This window comes from Bos javanicus, chromosome 5 (assembly GCF_032452875.1).
Source record: "Bos javanicus breed banteng chromosome 5, ARS-OSU_banteng_1.0, whole genome shotgun sequence".
NCBI lineage: Eukaryota > Metazoa > Chordata > Mammalia > Artiodactyla > Bovidae > Bos > Bos javanicus.
Window position 1 is genome coordinate 107,727,042 of NC_083872.1, and position 23,131 is coordinate 107,750,172.

Sequence of the window (23,131 nt, forward strand, 5' to 3'; positions counted from 1 at the left end):
GCAATTGAGCTGCAGAGAGTTTAAGTACTAATTCTGTATTGCCCACATGGAGAACTTATCAGGAACTAATTTGAGACTAGCATTAAGATCACAGCCAGCCAATACAATTACAAACATAAAAAAGATAAGGTGCTTAATTTTTAAAAGAGTAATAATAAACAATGTAATATATCAAGTAAGTCTGATCACACTGAATATTTGGTGATAGAACAATATTATCTGATCAACCAGAGTTCAGTTCAGAATTGGAATCATGACTTAAGTCATATCAGAAAATGCACAAAAATCAGTATGACTTGTGATTACAGTATTTCATTAAATTCTTATACAGTAAAAACACATCCAACACAATCTTCGTCAAATTGAGTCTTTTAAAACTGACATGTACTTATCTCTGCATTAGCAATTTTACTCACATGCTAATTCTAACATGCTAAGCTGGGAGCACCAGCCATTTTTCAAATAGATTACTTAAATGAAGTGTTATAATATACATCAAGGCAATTACAGAAAAATATTATAATGAGAATCTAAATAATTAGCTCTCCCTAGTATGTTCTGATTCTAAAGGTCAGAGAGACTCCTCTATTTCTTTTCAAAATTAAAAACAGCTAGCTTTAGATCACCAGGTAAGAATCATTAATTTTGCCATTCTCTTATAAATTGGCCTTTAGAAACAATAATTTCTGTGTCAAGTGGAAGGAGGAAATGGAGGAGGAAATTTTCTCCCAAAATAATATAAAAATTTAACATACTAAGGCTTCTTACACCTTAAGATTATCTGCCATTAAAAAGGTGATTTGTCTGGGAATCATGCTGCAAGTCTACAATATAATCCTTAGAAAACCCCACAGCAGACTACGATTCAAGCACAACCTGCATCTGTTATAACCATACCACTACACCTTAATACTTTCCGTGACCAAATAACAGATTTACCTTCCTTTTCTTTTACTCCCATTGCCAAGCCCACAACCTTAGGCCCAGCCCCAAAAATCCGAAGTTTCTTCAGTTCCGTATTTCTATTCACTTCTCCAGATTCTGACTAAAAAAATAAATAAAAGTCACATTAGTATAATTTTGTGATGCATTAATTTACTTTCTTACATAAGAAAAGTTTCAAGAGCCAGTTAAAAATAAACAAAATTTTTAATTCTCTCTAAATCGGCTTGCTGCCTTATCCCTGATCCAGGAACTAAGATTCCCCCCAAAACAAAAACAAAACGCAACTTGAAGGACCACAAAGAAATGGGAATATGAAAGTGGGCGAAGAGCAGACAAAAATAAATTATGGGCATTTTTTTTCTGATGCTTTCATTAGGCTTTAAAATTATTCTAGGTCACAAGAACACCATAGAAATTACACTGGAATGATTCAGACACAAGAAAATTATATTCTGGTTTTTAAAGGAAGGATGTGTGAAAAATAAAATCTCTCCTTCCTACTCTTCTCACAGTAACCATGAAAATAAAATGTACTAGAAATCATCAGCATGTCTATGAAATTGGCCCAGTATCCAGAATCACTCCGATTTGCCATCTCTGTCAAAGTTATTTAATATTAACAAAAAACTCTCTAAATCAAATTTTACAATTTCCTCCTTGAATATTCATCTCAAAAGTAAATTAAAAAATATGTCTTTCAAGCTTTAAAGAACAGTACGTGAATGACCTCCCCAAACCAGGCATGTGTTCTGCACAGTCAATGAGGTAAAAGTCCTGTCAAAATGGCCCACAGAAACTGATACCTGACACTTGACGCGTCTTGTTCTCTTCGGCAGAATGTTCATTCTTGTTCCCGGTTCTGGCGAAGTTTGGATGTCAGTGCTAAGAACCTCAGGCTCCACTTTTTCCTTAAGGTCTAAATTAGGCATTTGTACACCCTAAAGAATTGAGAGCACAGGAAGAGGGCAGATTCAGTGATAAGAAATCAGATTTGAGAATCAGGAGAAAAATAATAAATTTCTAATATATCCCTAAAACTATTAACACATGAAACCAGATGACAATTTTCCCGCCAAATTGATCTATAGATTCAAGGCAATCCCTATCAAAATCCTAGCAGGCTTTTGCCATAGAAATGGAGTAGATTCTAAAATTTATGTGGAAGTGCAAAAATTTTGGAAAATTTGAAAAAAGAACCAAGCTGGAGGACTTATACTACTACCAAATATCTAAACTTACTATAAAGCTATGGTAGTCAAGATAGCACAGTATTGTTGTTAGGATGAAACATACAGATCAAAGAACAAAATGGACTAGGAATAAACCTATATATTTATAGTCAACTGATTTTCAACAAAGGTGCCAAGGTTAATCACCTTGGTAAGGCAAATCACCTGGGCAAGGTAAATGGGAAAAAGGCCATTTTTTAAAGAAATGCTGCTGAACTATCAGATATTCCTATACCTCAATGCCCCCAAAACAAACTTTTAGCTTTACCTAAGACTATCACAAAAAATAATCCAAAATGGGTCACAGACCTAAACATAAAAACTAAAACTATAAAACTTCTAGATGAAAACAGACTTTTGGCCTTAGGTTAAGAGAAGATTTCTTAGATATGATAACAGCACAATCCATAAAAGAGGCAGAAAACCGAACCACAGACTAGAAGAAAATACTTATATGAAATCATACATCTGATAAAGGACTTATATCCAGAATACTTAGCAAAATTTTATAACAAGTATAAGATGGCAAACAATCCAATAAAAAAAAGATTTGAGCAGACACTTCATCAAGATATACAAATGGCTAATACGCACATGAAAAGATGCACAACACCATTAGTCATTAGGGAAATAAAATTAAAACCACAATGAGATACCACTACACACTCACTAGAATGGCTGTAAGCAAAAAAACTGACAATACCAAGTGTTGGCAAAGATGTGGAGAAACTGGAAGCCTCTACATTACTGGTGGGAATGCAAGATGGTTCAGCCACTTTGGAAAACAGTTTGGCAGTTTCTTAAAAAGTTAAACACAAACTTACCGTATAACCCAGCAATTCCACTCCTAGGTATCTACCCAAGAGAAATGAAAACATATGTCCACACAAAGACTAGTACATGAATATTCATAGCATCATTCATAATAGCCATAAACTGGAAACATCGAAATGTCCATCAACTGATAAATGAATAAACAAATGTGGTATAACCATACAACAGAATATTATTCAGCCATAAAAATGAATGAAGTACTGATACTAAAATACAGATAAACCTTAAGAATCATTAGGCTCAGTGAAAGAAACCATACACAAAATCACACTGTATGAGTGCATCTATGTGAAATTTCTAGAAAAGGTAAAACTACAGAATCAGAAAGCAGATTAGGAGTTGTCCAGGTTTGAGGGTAGAAGCAAGAACCAACTATAAACAAACACAAATAAATCTTCTGGGCAAATGGAAGTGTCCTAAAACTGGATGGTGATGACAGCTGCATAAATTTATAATTTATCACAGCTTACTGACTGTGTACCTACAATGGGTGAATTCTGTAGTATGTAAATTCTACCTCAATCAAGCCGTTAAAAAAAAAAACGCGAATCCAAGTGGAGAAATTTTTTTTAAAAGCTTAAGCCTTGCATAAGTGTAAACATCTTATGTAAGTAAGAAGACATTCTTCACTCCCATTAGCCTTTACCTTGTAAACCATCAAAAACAGTTGTGATTTTTTAAACTTGCTCCCCCAAATTTTGGCACCTGGAGAAACCACACCAACTGCTAGCTAACCTGTTAGAATAAACAGTCTGAAGTGTGTTTCTATATCTGGCAGACACTGGATTTATTCACGCCTAAGAAAAGTGAAGCATCTCACCATAAGGCTGACCCCTGACTGGAAAAGCTCATAGGGGTAGAGAATTCTTTCATAATGTGACTTCAAAAGGGATCCTGTTCCTTTTCCTGGCAGATATCCCAAGCGGCTACCCACTTTAGACCATTTCTTCTCTTTGGTGACCATTTCAAAACCACCTTTGCTGGCGACAATCTGAAAAGAAAGTAAAAATTATTTAGGGAAAGAGGAAGATTCATGTATTTTGACTCGACATCTTGTGTGCTAAATGGAAAAATTATTTTGGGCCTCGATTTTAGATTTGCTTTCAAGAAACATGTGACAAAGTTGAAACTCACTGATATTTAAAATATGAAAGAGAGACAATGATTTTGGAAGTTTTAAACACTATTGTTTGTTATTGTGCCTACCTTCAATGAACCAAGCATTCAAAAACATTCAATGAATTTATACATTTCACATAATGCACCATGGGAATTCTAAACACATGTATGTACTCTATATCCACAGGGAATTCAAAGTACAAATAAAAGTTAAGAACAGACCAAGTACAGTCATAAGAATATTACATAATACAAAATGAACATTAATACTGATACTAGAAAATAAAGCAACTTAAGAGAATTTTTAAAAACTGTCAAGCGAACAGTGGATTCAGATGATATTTTCAAAAAGAGGCCATCATTTTTAAAAAAGAGAGAAGTTTTACAAGAAAGATTATAAAGAAATGATAAAGAAAGTTCAACTGCAGTAGCTATAGCACAGCATAGGTATTAAGGTAGGAAGTGATGGGAGAAACTGGCCAATTTTTGCTGAATGCTCATATCAAATGAGGGTTTCCATGGCAGCTCAGCAGGTAAAGAATCCGCCTGATGTGGGAGACCTGGCTTTAATCCCTGGATTGGGAAGATCCCCTGGAGAAGGGAATGGCTACACATCCCAACATTCTGGCCTGGAGAATTCCATGGACTGTATAGTCCACAGGGTCACAAAGAGTCGGACACAAATGAGTGACTTTCACATCAAACCAGGAGCAGTACAGAACAGACCTGTACCAAGGCCTCCATCTTCCAGAAGCTGATATTGTACATAGCTCACACTTCTAAAATGTACGCAGTTTTCAGTTTCATTGATGAAAGAATAAAGAAGGCTGTGATGAAGGTATCTGAATTGAAAAAATTTTCCTCTTTGAGTGTACACTATCGTATTCTACGACACCAAACAGCTAAAAGAGAAAAACAATTACCATAGGATCCAGCAATTACACATATCTAGCAGTATACCCAAAAGAAACAGTACTCACATACCAGTGTTCACAGGAGCATCACTCACACACAGACAGTAGGTAGAAACAACCCAAATACCCATCAAAAGTTGAGCAGACAAACAAAATGTGGTAAAGACATGCATGGAATATTATTCAGCCGTAAAAATTAATGAAACTCTGATACATGTGACAACATAGATGAACTCTGAAAACACTATACAAACACAAGAAGATGAATATTGTGTGATCCCATTTAAATGAGATAACCCTACAGAAGCAAATTTGTAGAAAGAGGTTTCACCAGGTGCAAAAGGGTGGGGAAAGTTCTGGAAATGGATAGTAGCAATGGGCTGTACAACACTTTGAAAATACATAATGCCATAAAATTGTACACTTATAAATAGTCAATCATGTGCATTTTACCATTTTTTTCCAAAGACTAAGAGCATGGACTCTGGAGCCAGACTGCCTGAGTTCACACCTCAGCTCTGCTAACAGCTGTATGACCTTGGGTAAGTTACATAATTTGCATCTCGGATACCTATTATTAAAATAGTAATAATAGCAGTACCTCTACTTCATTATGAGGCTGCTGTGAAGCCAAATGAAATAAAACATGAAAAGCACCAGGATAAAGTAAGAGCTGTATTACAAATGTCTGTGTGAGGTGGCAAATTGGGGATGGAGGAGAGGTATACAGACTATAAGTAAGGATGCATTTTCTGCTCTCGTGCTTAGCCCTTTATTACAGCAAAGATGAAACCACAGCCCAGGCAAAATGCTTCTCTAGTGAAGTATCTGAAAGTATGGAAGAAATGAAGAAGTTCATGTCCACAAGAGTAAAACCCATCTCCAATTCTTTAGCTTTTTTTAAAATCATACCCTCAGAGAAGTTCTGTATGTTAATAAGAGTCAACCAGGGAAAAATTAAGTAGAGAAAAAACTTTGATTTCTCAAATTCTGTAGTGTAGAGGAAGACACACTAAGGGTGGTGTGGCCAGAGGGCTGTCTGGAAGCAAATGGGTGATGAGAAGGTCTTTTATTCACAGCTCCCAGGGTCTTTACACTGTCAGCTCTGTTGCAGGTGCTGGAGCTACAGCTGTGAATAAAATAAAGACCTCTGCCCTGCTGAAGCTTATATCCTAGTGGGAGACTAAATGTCAATTTTGAAATGACAAAGCCTGTGGAAAAAACCTTAGAGTAGTTTAAAAGCCTCCCCAGTAGGAGAATGAGGGTGAACTGAAGCATTAAACAGTCACAAACGCCTCATCATGAAGGCAAGAGGTGAGCAAAGACCTGAAGGAGGGGAAAGCAGTGACCCAAGCTGATACACTAGAAACAGCCAGAGTCAAGGCCCACGGGAGAAGCCTGCACACTGAGAAACAAGAATGAAACCAGTGAGGCTGAAGCAAGTGGGAGAAGCAGTACAGAGAGCAAACAGAAGCCTTCTCAATAACGTGTGTTCCCCAACACAATTACCACCATTGCATAACAATCTGCTCTGTATTCTAAGCACTTCCAGCTAAATTTCCATCAATAACGATAGAGCTCCATGGATCCAGTCATGCTTCTCACCCAGGTCTGCCGACTTCTGACAGCAGCATGATCAAGGTGTTGACAAGAGTAAGACAGAACTGACTCACAAAGAAATCAAAGCCACGACTCTGGCTTCATGTTCGCAATACTCCAACAATCTAAGCAGGCCTAATACTTAAAAGCACACAAAACCTAATACTTGCATTTCTACAGTTGAGAGATTCAGAGATTAGCATGCATAATTTCATTTACTCCAAACATTTGCCATGCAAGGTATCACACCACTGTCATTAGAAAACATCACATGACCCCATGCCCTAAAGAGAGATACATGGCAAGCACTTAAATTGAACACAAAGAATACAAACCTTTAATAAAACTTAACAAAAGAGTAATGTCAATCAAGGCCAAAATTTCAGTCCAATGAAAAACAAAGTCCAGTTAGCAGGGGACAATTTTAACAGACAAAAAGCAGCAGCAGTATTCAACTTAAAAGCTCCCTCTCAAAGCTCCACTAAAAAGTTGAGGGACAAAAAAGCATGCTCCCAAGAGGGCAAGAAGACCGAGGGAAAAGGAGATGTCTGAGTGACACTCTAGCAAGCAGAAACAACAAACAAAAAAGCCCCAAGCAATAGAAGAGAGCCAAAGAGCAGCAACATAGAACCTGGAAAGGCTTAAGAAATGGAAGCATCAGTATCTTTAAAATTAAAAAGAACAGTGTTGACTAAAAGCCTATATAAAAGCAGTCAGGCCTCCCCCAGTCAGCACAGCCAGGCAGCCATCCCTCTTCAATCCCAGCAGAAGACTAGAGATCTACTCTCAGCAGAGTCTGAAAGAAGGGACTCGAACCTAGGAAAGAAACAGATAAGTAAACTAGACAATCAGTCTAACAGTCTCACATCCAAATAATGGCAGTTTAAAAAGAGAAAAAAGATAAGTGGAAGAAATTAGCGAAGAATTAAACACAAGAAAAGTTACAAAAACTCAAGGATGGGAGTTCAGATTAGAAAGATTATCAAGTGCAATAAATATATGCAATGAAAATTAACACGTACCAGTGCATATCACTGAATTCTCAAAGTACTGAGAATAAAGATCAGACCTTGTAGCTTAGAAAAAGTCACATACAAAGGAACAAGAATTAACATGGCATCATTCTTCTCAATAACACCACTAGAAGCTAGATTATGGAGTACAGCTTTCAAAATACAATTTTGAAGTAAAACGATTGACAATTTAGACTGCTAAACCCACCAAACTACCAATGAAGTTTAAAAGTAGAACATTTCTAGACAAGCAAAAAATTTACATTTTGTTTACTTTCTTGCCATCAAACTAGCAGAAAACTAGCAGAAGAAATGTTTCACCAAATAGGAATAAACCCAGTAAAAGGAAGACTTAGAACAAGGAGAAAGGCAAATGGAATTCCCAGAATGATGATAGTGAAAGTTCTAAGCTGACCGCAGACCTTAAAAAAAAAACCACCAGTCTGGATTGGAGTAGCAAAGAGAACTCTAGAGGAGTAACTCCAAGAAGGAAATAAAACTGACAGGTTTTTTGCTGGATAAAACCATACTGAGATTTTATACTTCTGGAAAGATAGGAAAATAAATCTTTGATACTCAAAGAGAAAACTTACAAAATAAAAAAAGGCAACGGGACCATTAACTCCAAGGAAAATAAAAACTGGTTCAAGGAAACAATCATAGCATGCTATTAAGCACAAGCAGAAGTAAATTTATGCAGTCACAGCAATAATTTAAAAAAAAAAAAATTTAGGGCACTTGAAGTACATAAGGATTTAATTTTTATACCCACTGCCCATCTCTAATAGTAAAAAATCAGTATGCATATTCAAAACTAAAACAATAAAGAAACAGCATGATCATGTTATTTGGAAATATGGAGATCAAAATCAGAAACAGCTAAAAGAACTGAAAGTGGTTAGCTCTAAGGAGCGCTAACAGGAGTGGAGAGATGGAAAAGTGAGAATGTTAGTTTTTACTCTAAGCATTTTTAAAAAGTATTACTTTAACAAAAATTTCTTTTAAAAATGACTAGAATGTTCCTTGCTGCACTGATTATAAACTGTAATTGTTTATGTAAAATTCCACTGAATTATAGACATTCCAAGTAACACTTTTTACGATCAAAAATAATAACCAGTGAGAAAGACAAAGTGACTTAATCAAAACAGGAAACAATCACACTGACGAAGACTCAGCAGACTGAAAACCTGCTTCCCATTAAAAAAGTGGGAATCAAAGTGTGTTAAAATCATGTCTAACGTAACACAAATTCAAGAGATGTTCATAAGCTGTGAGCCAAAGATGATTTTTTCCCCAAAGTAAAGGGCATACGGAACAACCTAAAAATATCAGAACTCTCGGTCTTCTGTGCAGTTTTCAGCCTGTGCCTCTTCTAGAAAGTAATATGTCCTGTTAATGAGACATTCACCCAGGGACAGAGGGCAGGGCAATGGTCACCTTTGGGGAGAAGTACTGACTGGGAGGGAGAGGAAGGAGCTAAAGGAGTGCTGTGAACACTCGCTGTCTTGATCGGGGTGGTGCTGACACGAGTATATATACACTCTTCTAGAAAGATCAACCCAGCTGGACATTTAGGACTTGTGCATCACACTTTACCTCAAGCCTCAATTTAAAAGAAAATGTTCACGTGGTGAGAAGCAGCAATCTCACTATGATATTTAAGGAAGAAAAGTATTATAAACTACAAGACAACTACAAATCAAAAATGTCTGCCTTTCAGCTTTAAATCTCAGATTTATAAGCATTATCAAAGGTTAGCAAGAAGAGATGTCCATGAGACCTTAAAGATGAAATTCCAATAAACTCCAAGACAATCAAACTTAACTTATCACAAGAGATTTGCTAATTAAGACGTACTTCATAAGCAGTAGCCCCTCCTCTATGGTCAATCAAATCCCACCTAGAAAGCAATGTTTTCCATCAAGTATATCTGAAATTCTAATTTCACAAATTTTCTAGCCTCTGTTCTAGTATCTTAACCAACTACAAGCCTCACCTTGCTCAAAGCATACAGATCCAGGATTTTTCTCTCCACCACAGGGATCTTGAGAGTAGATCCCTGAAGTTCCCAAAATTTTGCTAGTTGATCCAAGAAGTCCAATCTCACTCTGGTCATCGCCTAAGATTAACAAAATAGAAAAGTCAAAAATAGGAACTAAGTTATGATTGAAAAAATGAGTTTTACTTAACAAAGGTACTCATCTCTCAAAAGAAATTCAGACTTTTCATCACTGCTTAAGTAAACCTTATAAGTTAAAAAAAAAAGAAGCAAACTTTACTAAGTCAAAAAAGTTAATTTATGTGAAAAGTTCTTATCTAAACAAAGCAATTTTTTGTAAAAGTTAACTTTAAGCTAATCAGAAAATTTAATAAATCAAATTATTCTGTTTCTAAGCATTCTATGCCTGACATTTCATCTGTAGATAATACGCACACTTCAGGGACACCAACTCTCTACCTCACTGACATTAAGACTCTTCATCAAGTATCTTAATATAAGAAACTAAAGAAAAACAATAGGTATTAAAATAAAAAAAATCAATGTTTTATGAGCATCATAGAAAAAAACAAACAGCATAACACATTAAGCCTTAACGATCTTTAAGATCTCTCTTTTGTATTCTAGAACAGTTTTTATCCACATTGAAGCATCCTTTGAAAATCTAGCAAGCGAAAGGAACAACTATTTAAACAAATTTCAAACTGGAAAGTTAAGACAGATCAGGAGTATTTAAAGAAAGATCTCAATGAATCAATCGAGTCCTAGAAAAGTTCTGTCAGAGGGGGGGAAAAACCCCTCTGAAACTAGGTTTTAATAGAATAGTTTTTAAAAATATTTCCCAAAAGACTACAGGATAGAGAATCTTCCAACACTAACAACAACAAAAAAGTTTAGCAGAATAATAAGCACCGAAGAAAGCAGATAGTTCCCCATAATCCCAGTTAAGTAGAAAAAACTTTAACTGTTATAAACAACTTTTTTAAAAATCAGAAGCTTCCTTCCATTCAGTCACGATTCACATTAACTCTGAGCCTCAGTTCATGAGTTTCTCAAAGGTCTCCACCTGAAGTCCTGACATGAAGAAATCACTCACCTCAAGCTCGTTCAGGCGCTGGACTCTGGGAGTAAAACGGAAGCTTTTGACTTCACATGCAAATGGAGGCTGCCAATCCTAAATAGGGGAAAAAAAAATTCTTCACTACATTGGTTAATCAGCAAGGAATTCATTCTCTTAATTTATGGGATGAGTTGCCACAAATCATGATGACAACACACCAACTTACTAGTCTTCACTAGTGAGAAGCAGAACATTTTTTAGATAATTTATTACTATCTCCGATTACTTACCTCTAACATTGTAATACTAAAATTATCTTATCTATTTCCTCCTCAAATCTCCCACTCTCATTATTTATACTGCACAATTACGCTTTTCCCAATTACTCAACTGGAATGCAATCAGCTCATCTCAATACAGCATCGAATAATCATCCGAGTTTATCAAATTAAAAACAAAATAGAATTTGAAATAAATGAAAAGAGTAAAATTAAAGACCAAAAGATAACGTTTTAAAAGTACTTATATAATATGGACAATGTGTTTTTTCATTCATGTGGAATGTGACACAGCACTTCAAAGTCTACGTTACATAAATGTTCTCTTCAAAGCCCAGCTTCTGGGCAACCAAATTTTTTTAAAAAAATGAAAATTAAAAAAAAAAGTAAGCAAACCCACAAAACAAGGACAATTTCCAGATTGGAGACGTGGTATAACTGAAATGAGATAGCACATTTCAAGTAGAGTTCTAGAGACCAAAGTTTGACTTGGTCTAAATAATACTAAATCTACTTTAAAATGTGAAAAGAAGTTTTTAAAAAATTATCTTATATAAATAAGATAAAAAATTATCTTAAATTATCTTGGAAACTAAAGAAATCCACCAATACTGAAATTAAATTCTGCTAGTAAACATTTATTTTCAGTAATAATAATGTGACACAAAGGTATATTATTTCAATTTTTTCTAAGTAACAAAAAGTAGTCAATTTTTTTTAACCAAGAGGAACCTTGAATAGAATTTCTAATTCATTAAGACAACAGAGTAAATGAACATATGGTTCAAGAAAAGCTTCAGTGCTTAAGGGTTTGAGGTAATCAAGAAAAACAAAGGATTAAGTGAAAATAAATTTTTCATAAAAGTGAAGTTCTGGGAGGATGGCAATACACATACCATCATTCATCACAGCAGTTATTTGTTAATCCTTTGCTTGCGAGTGATGGTCAATCTTAACCAAACTGAGCACAAGAGAAGTAGCTTGTCTGGGTTTTAGAATCAAACTGAGTGATCCAGATAGAAAAATTTACTTTGCCCAAGATCACACATCTGATAAGTTATTTAACTTATCCAGACTCGCCTCATCTGTAAAATGAGACCTTAGGAGGGCTTCAAAGGCTATTAAACAAAAAAAATCTGTAAGTGCTATGTTAGCTGCTCCTCCTCCTCCCTCTCAGCTAACCTCTTTTTATTCACTGCGCTGTATGCTTCTGTGGCAGAAAAAGCCGAAGCTTTTTAAAATACAACATGCAAAAGGGCAAAATTTTAATTACTAGGAGACAAAACTAAAAGCAAGGTATCACTTTAAGAAGCACTCGGGCATAGACATTCAGGAGCACTGAGAGTACTTGCTAGAAATGCAAATTCTAGAACTTCCATATCCAGAAAGTGGTTCTAGACTGGGAATGGGGCCTAGAGATCTGCCTTTTAACAAACATTCGGGTGCCCCTGAGGCAAGTGGACCAGAAACACCAGTTGGAAAGCACTGGACCTAACGGGCAGAGGGAAAAAAAAAAAAAACCTTCTGACCTTGACCAAATCCTCAACCTCTTGGGGCACTGAGCCCCACAAAACAAGGCACAGTATCAGCTTTCCTCACCGGAAGGACTGAGGACCGTAACCAACATATGGGCAAAACCCAGCTATCTGCCAACAGTTGCGAGTCTATATCTTTTAAGATTTCAACGTTTTCTTCCACCTCCGTTATGGACCAATTCTTCCTAAACCTCCGAATTTTTACGCCTTCTGCGCCTTCTCTTCCCCGGGGAAGACTTTTTTCATTGCAGCAGTAATCAGTCTGGGGTTCTTGTTTGGTGACACCACCCCAAGAGCTTAAGAGCTCAGATTACCACTTAGGAAAGAAACCTTAGCCTAAGATGAGGCCGGCGAACATTTAATCAATTAAGCGTCAACAGGGCTGGGAGAAAGCAGCAGCCGTCGGAACCACAGCTTTTCCCATCGTACAGAAACGAGTGTACAATACACACACACACCCGCGGGTCGGGCTGTCGCGTCACAACACTTCCATCACCTTACAGGCCAACGAAAGGCCGAAAGCCTTTGTTACCCTTGCCCACAACCCAAGACGGGAAGGCGAGTATCAGTTCCCAAGTTCTGGGCGGAGGGGCCCCGGGGACATCCCTCTCTCGCCTTCGGACCAGCCGACATTAAAACCCCAAAGAAACCAAAACGGAAACAGAGAAACAGCGTCCAGGTGTCGAGAGACCAGGGCGAGCGAACATGAAAGCACAGCGGACCGGAAGGCCGCGCTGAGGCGGTCGGGACTCCGGTACCTTGGGAGGTCGGATTTTGCAGATGCCGGTTTTCTCCGCCATGGGCCGGATGCGGCCAATGAAGCTGAGCGGATCTGTGAACTCCTCCCAGCTGGGCTCAAACACCGGGCACTCCGGGGGCGGCACGAACTCCGCCGCGTAGCCCCCCGGCCCCACGCCCGCCATGGCGGTACCGGGGTCCGCGGGGCGGGGGAGAAGAGCTGGGCTGGGGCCCTGCCGGTTGCGCTCACGTCCCCTGACAGGGGCCGAAGCTCATCTTCTCGGGAGAGACCCGCTCCACACTCGCAGACCGACCCCGCTTCCTCTGGCGTTTGTTATTGTTTTCTTCAGGATTTTTTCCCCTCTCTCCGGTCGACGCTCGCCGGAAGTCAGCGTGCGGCCAAATCCCTCCGCCGCCAGAAAACAAGATTCCTCCGCAACGACGCTCTCCTGAGCGACCTTCCTTCCCCTTCCCTCTCCCGGTAGCTCGGATCGCTTCTGAGTTCCCTGTGTGTCGAAGTTCCGCGCTGTCCACAACTCCCGGCGGCAGAGCCCCGCGGCCCCTCCTACTGGGCGGTAGGGGAGCGGCTGGCCTCACGGGGCGCTCTTCCGGCGCGGAGGACGCGTAATGAGCCGGGGGCAGAGGTTCTGCTTCCGGCAAGCTGAGCTGGGCCCTTCTTTGTGTACGTACGGACCGGAACACAAGCTGCCTATCTTCGCCCGGCTGCCTGTTTTCAACTTCCGTGTCCGCCTGTTTCTAAATAACTACGCTTTCCAGCGTCTGTTTTTTTTTTTTGGTCCTTTCATTGTTACTGTCCCTTTCTCATCCCACTCGGCCACTTTTAATCCGCCCCATCTCCATGGCAACAGTTTCAGGTTCAGCAATCCCAGCACATCTCTCACCGGCCGGCCCTCGCCACCATCCAGGAATTGATTTTCGTCCACAGAGAAACAATGGCTGTTGACTTTGCTTTTCCAACCATTGACAACCCCCACAGCTTCTCAACAGCAATCGCTCTCTGGCAGCCATGCGCCGTAAGCCTTTCTCAGTTTTCTGTAACAGCTACGCCAGCTGTTCCGGCCCTGCTTTTCAAACATTCTATGCAAGAGTCCATCTCCACTTCCTGCAAGTTGTGGAGAGTGACGCAGGAAGGACTAAAGAAGAAACCGTGAAAGGACAATTCTTGTTTCTATTGGAAGGAAGACTGACTTCCCAGGGCTTGTTCTCATGCTCCTCGAGCAATCTCAACTTCCCCCACGAACTAAATTACCAGTTATGACTCTCAAATCTGTACTTCCAGCCTGGATTCCTCTCCTAGGCTACAAGTCAATATATCTATCTACCTACCAGACAACTCCACTCTGGTAAACCATGAACTCGTAGTTCCCCACTGGGTTTTTTTTTTCAGTATTTCCAGTTTCCATGGATGACTTCATTCATCTACTCATTTGACCTGAGCCAGAAATCTAGAAATAATCCTTAACTCCTCCTCCCTCACTACGCACAATCTGATGTGGAGTTTGCGAGAGAGGGATGGATTGAGAATGACCCTGGGGCATTTGAATGGATGGTAACGCATTGACCTATAGCTAGAATGTAAGAAGCAGAGCACTGTTTAACTGTAGGGGCCACGCGCGGGGGCGGGGAGAGAAATGTTACACGTGGGTTCATGCATTCAGCAAGTTACTGAGCATCTGCTTGGGGCGATCTTCTAAATGCTCAATCTATGGACAATGAACAACAAAGCAAAGTATGCCCCCTCACAGAGCACTTACATTCTGACGGTGGAGGGAAACAAAATCATGAGTACTAGCAAATAAATACACTATTCTCAGTGGCCATAAGCCTTAAAAAGTAGTGAAGGGAGAGTGTGAAAGGGTGTTAAGTGGGGATAGGGTGACCAGAGAAGGGCTCAAGGCTGATGACATCTGAATAGAAGCTGTGTTATATATAATGACAACTTGCTACCTCAATATCAAAGGGTAGGAGTTACTTCCAATTAAGGAGATGATATTTGTATTGGCCTTGGTAAGAATTTTATGGGTGAGGGTTCATGGAAAGGGTGAATTCAGATTTTTTTTTTTTTAAGTGTGAGCCAAAGCTGCAAAGTGCATGCTGCATTTAGGGAAAAAATGGTTATTTATTGTAATAGAGATAGGTGGGGTCAGATTATGGCAAAGTTTAAATGCCCTGTTACTATATGGATTTCATCCTCTACTCTGGGGAGTCACCAGAAGTTAGGAGCAGGAGTACTGAGACAGTCTGGGCCCTGGGTCTCTTTTCTGCAGTGTTTGCACCTGGACAAGTCTCCTGGGCAACAGAAGAGGAAGAAACCACAAGAGACTAAAAATTACTGGTGCATGCAGCAGATGGGGCAAATTATGAATAAGATAAAGACCAAAACCCAACTGCCATGATCCCTGGACACAGCACCACCAAGGAGTTGGGCGACCACCCAAGCCACCCCTCTGGCCCAACCACCCCTACCCTCACTCTATTTAAAGGACCCGCTGGGTGGGTGGGCAGGGGTGGCTTTGAGAGTGAGCCCCAATAAAGCCTTGCTGAAATTTCTCTTCTGGACCCTTTTCAATTTCTATTGACTAAAGGGTCCAGGAACTCATGTAGGTAACAGTATGACCTGTCGAGAGTATGCTTAAAAAAAAAAAAAAACCTTTTATAGAACAGATTGTAAAAGGTGGGGGGAAAATCTTTAGGCAAAAATGCCAGTTAGAAATCTATGGAAATAGTCCAAGCTAAAGATAATGCAACATGGAATGGAAATAAATAGTAAGATATAAATTTGAAAGCCAGTAGTATGACAAGATCACCATGATTTTTTTTTTTTTAATGCGGGTGCCAAAGTGAAAGTCGCTCAGTCGTGTCCAACTTTGTGACCCCATGGCCTATACAGTCCATGGAATTCTCCAGACTAGAATACTGGAATGGGTAGCCTTTCCCTTCTGGAGTATTCTGGAGTATGTTACTGGAGTATTCCTTTCTCCAGGGGATCTTCCTAACCCAGGGATGGAACACAGGTCTCCCACATTAGCAGGCAGATTCTTTACCAGCTGAGCCACAAGGGAAGCCCAAGAATACTGGAATGGGTAGCCTATCCCTTCAGCAGATCTTCCCCACCCAGAAATGGAACTGGGGTCTCCTGCATTGCAGGTGGATTCTTTACCAGCTGAGCTACCTGGGAAGCCCCAGGTGCCAAAAGAGAGATAAAAATACTGAGCTAAGATGTCTGGAAAATCTTAACTGTAACTAACAGAAAATCAAAAAAGAGGTGGAAAAGCAGATCTAGAAGATGGCAAATTCCTTTTAGACATGCTTATGTGTCAGACCAGTGAAGAGTCCCAGCTTTTCCTTAGCAGTAGTGTTACCAACTAGGGTCCTTGGACTCTAATCAATATAAATTGAGGCCAGGTAAGAAATTCAGGCGGAGAAGGCAATGACACCCCACTCCAATACTCTTGCCTGGAAAATCCCATGGACGGAGGAGCCTGGTGGGCTGTAGTCCATGGGGTCACTAAGAGTTGGACACAACTGAGCGACTTCACTTTCACTTTTCACTTTCATGCACTGGAGAAGGAAATGGCAACCCACTCTGGTGTTCTTGCCTGGAGAATCCCTGGGAACGGGGGAGCCGGGTGGGCTGCCCTCTGTGGGGTCGCACAGAGTTGGACACGACTGAAGTGACTTAGCAGCAGCAGCAGCAAGAAATTCAGGCAAGGCTTTATTGGGTCTCATTCTGCAGCAGGAGGGAGTGAAAACAAGTTAACGGTGCCCTGGCTTGCCTCTGGGCCAAAGGGGTGGCTTATGTGGTCTGTCTGCCACATTAATGGTTCTGTGTGCAAGCAGCAGTTGGGTTTTGGCCTTTTTGTTTCTAACTGTTCATGATTTTCCACAACCCCGCATGCACAGTTATTTTTATTCCCTTATAGTTTCTTTATATTCTGTTGCTGGAGGAGTCATTTATCAAGGTGCAAGCACTGCAGTAAAGGGTCCCCCGTCCCAGCCCATCCCCAAAGCTGTAGCCCTGAGACTAAAGTGCCTTTCCCCCTACTTCTTGCTCTTCTGCAAAGATGAAACCGCAATTGGCTTTTGAACAAACTATATGATTTAAGGAAGTTTCTCACACCTCTTAGGAAAAGGAGGTAGTGCCTGCTACCTGATAAAAAGCCCTTTCATATACATATTCTTCTGACTGTACAAACTGATCCAGCAAGTCCTGTCTTGGCTCTAGGCCACCAGATCATTGAAGGAGAAACTATAATATCTTAGACTCTTCACCTCCTTAGAGATAAATTCGTATATCACAACTCATAATAATCCTGTGATTATTTACTGCATTCATGAAAACAAGCCTAAACTGGGAGACCTAAACTGCGCCAGGTCTAGCACGACTGACCCCAAACACCACAACCCGGTACCTCCTTCACCAGGAGTGCTGTGTGCAGAGGTGAAACTATATTTCCCAGTAACCTCTGCGGGGCAAGGAACGCGAGGGAGGGCGGGAAGGGGCGGGCCTTTGTATGAACAGCTTTCCTAATGGTGCGCAATCCAGAGGCTGTGTAAGCCAGTGGGCGATTGGTCGGGCTCGCGCCCGCCGCGCCGCCCCTCGGTTTGAGTGTTTTTCTGTTGGGCTCTTGGCGTCTGCAGCTCCAGGCAGGGTGAGTAGAGTTCCGGGTTCCTGGAGTGGGAGGTCAGAGAAGGGGTCTGGGAAAGAAGAGAGGGACTGTGCCCGGGGCGGGGGTACTAACTGTGTGAGCAGTGCGGAGGGAAGGGGTGGGAGCCTGAGAGGGCTCGTCGGGAGGCCCGGGCCGTAACGGACAGTTAGCATCTTTACGGGGAGGATAGGCGGTACGGGAGGATGGGGGCTCTGGTCTCCGGGGGATCAAAACAGGACGAAATGGAGAAAGGAGTACGGAATGTAAGCTCCTGGGGTTCCCTCATTGTCCCCGCCGGGCTCAGCCTCACGTTCCTCATTTGTGAAGTTGAGGGATGAGATCCTTCACAGAGTTGTGGGGTTAAAGTAATAAATGTCCAAGTGCCAAACAGATTTTAGTTGTAAGTAGACAAGCTATGGAAAATGTAAACCTTATAAAGATATCATAGGAATGGGTAGAAGCTGGCTGAAACACTGTAATTTGTGTTATAAACAAGGGAAGGGCCAAGTTCTTTGAGGAGACAGGACGATGCTCCCATCTGCAGGTAGAACACACGGTCGTGGGAGAGGTGGGAGCCCCAGAGAACTCTGTTCCGTCCCCTCTTAGAGAATGACAAATGCGCTTCCTCTGCAGCTAGTTCGTTTTGGATGGAGTGACTCAGGGAAGAGATGGAGGAGGTGGCACTTGAGTTTATCGTGTGCAGATTGGATTTCATTGAGTGAGATTATGAGTGGAGGGAACTATGGACCAGCTGAAGGGAAGCTCCTGAACAAAGACATGGACGCCGGAGTACATTAGGGGAGTGGAGGAAAACAAGGCAGGAGAGGTAGGTTTGGGCCGTACATTTAAAAGCCGTGAGGCTTAGGCAGAGTTTGATTTAGAGCATTAGACTATGAGAAACACCGATGAATCTTAACTTAGTCGGGTGAGGGGTTGAGTAGAACAGTTAAGTCATTGTAGTAGGTTAGGTAAGAAGACATGGAGGATCCCTAAATAACACCTGTCGTTGTCAGAAGAGGGTCACGAGAAGGAGTAGTGAAATGATTAAACTTTCAAATCCAGGTTACTTGAAAGATGTTGAATTGGTAACTGAAATAGTAAAGTCAGAAGGAGCATGTTTGGGTGACAAAGATGATGTATTTGGTTTGGGAGGCATTAGCTTTAAGATGTTAAAAAATACATGGCTTGAATGATTTTTTTTTTTTTTTTTAATATTAAGGAGTTTCATTGGTCAGTTATGACCACACTTCTGGGTTCATGACCCAGGATTGAGCTGTTTCATTCTGATTTTTTCTTTTTTTTAAGTTAAACATTTCAAGCTCCAATGGGACACATATAGATGAAAATATGTTACATAATTGGAAATTCAAGTCAGGAGATTGAAAGATCTCATTTATTCATTCTAGAAGTCATTGTAAGTTATTCTTTTCCAGGTCGTGTTTTAGATGATATAGGTAATCATCAAAAAGAAGTGGGAATAATGTTCCCAAAGAAATGGAGAGAGGAAGTAGTAAAGAGAGTTGAACACAAAACCTTTTGAACCAAGGGAATAAAATTTTCAGTGAAAATAGTAATTGTCTGCATTTATTGAGTGCTTAAATATGCTGGACATGTGCTCTGCTCTTTTATTCCTTTAATCCTTACACCAGCCTGTGACATATATGCTATCATTATCCCCATTTTCTAATGAGTAACTGAAGTTTAAAGAGGTTAAGTAAAAACTTCCTCAAGGCCACACAGCTAACTGGGGACAGAACTTTGGCTCAAACCCAAGGCTGCTTGATTTCAGAGCCTGTGCTCTCAACCACAAAACAATATTTTAAAAGAGGTTAACGTTGTCAGGCACGCAATCAAGGCACTTGTTGAATGGAGAAGGATGGAAGCAAAAGAACAGTTGGACTTATGAATGTGGATGTCTGCTGATGAAGAAGGGCAACTTCAGTGCAGATGTAGTAGCAGAAGTGAGGTTATAAAGCTAAATGAGACATAAGTGTAGACAACTTTTTGTAGGTGTACACTAGGTCAGGAAGGAGGAAGGAAGAGAGGGAGGTGAGAGGTTGCAGGTTGTTAGAAGTTCTTAGAAAGTTCCACTTACTCTTCACTGATTTGAGGACAGTGGCATTTCAGATGCCATCCAGATACATAGACAGGAATGGAGTGCTGCAACATAGAAGAGCCTTAAAAACATCAGGTGAAATAAAAGAAGTCAGTCAGAAAGACTACATACCATATGATTCCACGGGCATGCAAGTCCAGAACAGGAACCTCTGTGGAGCGGAAGTAGATTGGTGCTTGCTTAGGGCTGCAGTGGAGTGGAATGTAGGGGAGAGCCGGAGGTTACCTGGGTTTCTTCTTGAAGTGCTGAAGATGTTCTAAAGCTGCTGATGGTGATGGTTGCACGTGTCTGTGACTCTACTAAGCTCATTGAGCTGTATGTTGAAATGAATGAATTGTTTGGAATGTGGATCATACCTCCTGAGAGGGCAGGTTTGGTGGTGGGAGGTCTGTGTTGGGGGGCTCAGTGTGGGGCATGTTAAGCTTGAGTAGACCTGCTCAGGCAGAAGTGCATGAGTCTTTTGAGGGCGCTCAGGACTGGAGGCTGCATTTGAGAACTGCTGGTGTGTTCCTGGTATTTAAAGCCACAAGGCTGCATGAGGTCACCAAGGCAGTAAGGATGAGCTGAGAACTAGAAGTGACTGAAGATCAGTGGCCAGTGAGGAGGGAGGGAAATGAGGAGCATATGGTGTCCTGGAGGCCAAGTGCAGGAAAGCTCAAGGAGGTGGGGGGAGGAGCGGGGAGAACACGGGGTTGTGAGCAGGAAAATGGCACCTGGAATTAACCAAAGTGGTGCGTGCTTTCACTCCTTGTCACAGAATTGCTCCCCAGGGACTGAAGATTGTAGGCAGACATTTACCAAGCAGAAGAGCACTGGGATAGACTGTTAGGTCACCTCTCGCCTGCTCACAGTCACAGTGAAGTGACAGCAGGCTTGACGAGAAAGCTTTCCCCAAAGCCAGGTTTACGAAGAACCCCTCCCATGCCCCATCTCCGCATCTTCCCTCCTCCCCTCTCTCCTTCACATAACATGGTATTCCCTCTTTGACAGTGAAGTTTATCTTCCTGAAAATTCCTGTGACAAGATTGATCTGTGTAGAAAGATGGTACCGACAGTCCTACATGCAGGACAGCAAAGGAGCCACAGACATAAAGAACAGACTTTTGGGCTCCGTGGGAGAAGGGGAGGATGGGATGATTTGAGAGAATAGTTGAGACATATATATTGCCATATGTAAAATAGATGACCTGTGTGAGTTCCATGTGTGAAGCAGGGCACCCAAAGCCAGTGCTCTGGGACAACCTAGAGGGACGGGGTAGGGAGGGAGGTGAGAGGGGGGTTCAGGATTGGGGGGACACATGTAGACCTATGGCCGATTCATGTTGATGTATGGCAGAAACCATCCCAATATTGTAATTATCCAATTAAAATAAAGTAAGAAATGTGATCTGTATTATCAATTGAAATGGAAATTGTGCACGAGCTTTTTAAAGATAAAACAATAGATGCAGCACACCAAATACAGTTAACATCAGTGCCTTTGTATTTAACTTAAATTTAGCATGTTGAGTCCTCGGCCTGAATTTCCACTTAATTTCTCTTGGTTATTCGAAAGTTTTCTGTATCTCCCTCTGCTATTATTTCACGGAAAGAATTGTCAATTTGTTTTTGCGTGTAAATTCATTGCAGAAAACTTTCATATGAGGGCTTTTCTTTTGTGTGCTTGCCATTGAAATGTTAAATGTCAGTCTGATTGTATTTAAAAACAATGATGAGGAAGAATGTCTGAAAAAAAAAAGAATGTCTGAATAAAATCCCGTGATCTGGAGCTGCCCAAATAATACTGCATTCTAAAACGGCACATTCTGATGATGCTGGGTGGACCGGTCTGCGCATCCTGTCCTGTTTTTCCTGTTCCTGACCCCTCGTTCTGGATCTTTTGTGTATTCGACAGGTGTGAAAGGACAGCATGAACTTTACCCCGACGCAGTCCCCTGTCTGCAGAAAGTAAGACATTTGCTTATTTTTGAGTTGTTGAAATAAAGAGCCTAGACTTCTGGCACCCGAGTGCCCACTGGCTTAGGAACTAGAAGGGTTTTGGAAGAGAACTTCCCAACTCTGGATTTGAACTATGTTAGCCCTCACTTCTCTATTCTTGTTATGTGGAATTTAGATTAAAAACTAGGACATAGTAAATGTTAATACCAGAATCCAGGCAGTTTGAGTGAGCCTCGATTATAGGGGAAACAACCAACAGACAAAAACAGGAGACTGGACTCTGGCTCTCGGTCAGCCTGCATGACACCTCCTCTTCATCGCCCTCCTCGTCATCAACACACTCCTGTTTGTAGAACTTCAGAAATACCTTTTAGTTAGGTTATCCATTAACCTATTTGCCAGAGGTATCAGAAGGCAACACCTTTTTAAAATACGAAACTCAGTAGTATTTCTGTCATGAGCTTTTAATGATTTATAAAGTAGTATTTTTTTCGTCATGCTCATCTATTAAAAGTGCTGCCCATAACCTTCATTAACTACAACTCTGGGCTTGTTTAAACTCTGGTATAAAGTTTCTCTGCTCTGTGGTCTATTTTGTTGTTGTAAACTGCAGGCAGTTAGCTAAAGTGAATTAATTCTCACATGAGAATTTCTCTGCTTCTGCATCATTTGTTTTCTATAACTTTCATTGTCTCGTTTGCTAAAAGCAAACAAACCAAAAAAACCCTCTAATCTAGCCTTTGCACTTGGCTGGTTTTGGTCTGTGTAATTCAAGTCTCTGATGCTAGATGTTGGGCTCTGATTGGTTGTGTGATTATTGATGAGGCTTTATTTTTTTTAGTTTTTAAAAAATATTTATTTATTTGGGTGCACTGGGTCTTAGTTGTGACATGCAAACTCTAGTTGCTGTGTGTGGGATCTAGTTCCCTGACCAGGGATCAAACTCATGCCCCCTGATGTGGAGCTTGGACTTTCAGCCACAGGATCACCAGGGAAGTCCCAAGGCTCTGTTTTCTAATCCTGAATCTTGATCCACTTATTTGTCTGTCCCTTAAAGTAAACTTTCATTTTTCAAGTTCTGATTATAAATGAATAGTAATATCTTCTGTATATGCATCTGCGTGCATTTTCCCATTTAATA

General features: G+C 40.6%; 2 protein-coding genes across 4 annotated transcripts in view; one reads left to right on the plus strand and one right to left on the minus strand.

Annotated features, from left to right (window-relative positions):
- KDM5A (lysine demethylase 5A) overlaps positions 1–15,342 on the minus strand; it is a 67,063-nt gene extending 51,721 nt beyond the window's left edge. The window contains exons 1-6 of the mRNA XM_061418279.1: positions 13,287–15,342; positions 10,752–10,829; positions 9,653–9,775; positions 3,829–3,999; positions 1,749–1,883; positions 940–1,045 (exon numbers count right to left, since the gene is read on the minus strand). Of these exons, the coding sequence (XP_061274263.1) occupies positions 940–1,045; positions 1,749–1,883; positions 3,829–3,999; positions 9,653–9,775; positions 10,752–10,829; positions 13,287–13,451 (778 nt within the window). The 5' untranslated portion in view covers positions 13,452–15,342. The remainder of the gene's footprint in view (positions 1–939; positions 1,046–1,748; positions 1,884–3,828; positions 4,000–9,652; positions 9,776–10,751; positions 10,830–13,286) is intronic.
- A 2,477-nt stretch (positions 15,343–17,819) lies between these two features.
- CCDC77 (coiled-coil domain containing 77) overlaps positions 17,820–23,131 on the plus strand; it is a 28,714-nt gene continuing 23,402 nt past the window's right edge. The window contains exons 1-3 of one of the 3 annotated variants that reach the window (XM_061418282.1): positions 17,822–17,939; positions 18,570–18,762; positions 21,947–21,999. In XM_061418282.1, coding sequence (XP_061274266.1) covers positions 21,962–21,999 — 38 coding nt within the window. In that variant the 5' untranslated portion in view covers positions 17,822–17,939; positions 18,570–18,762; positions 21,947–21,961. Of the gene's footprint in view, positions 17,940–18,569; positions 18,763–21,946; positions 22,000–23,131 lie in introns of all 3 variants that reach the window. The other 2 variants (XR_009736666.1, XM_061418280.1) reach the window with 2 other exon arrangements.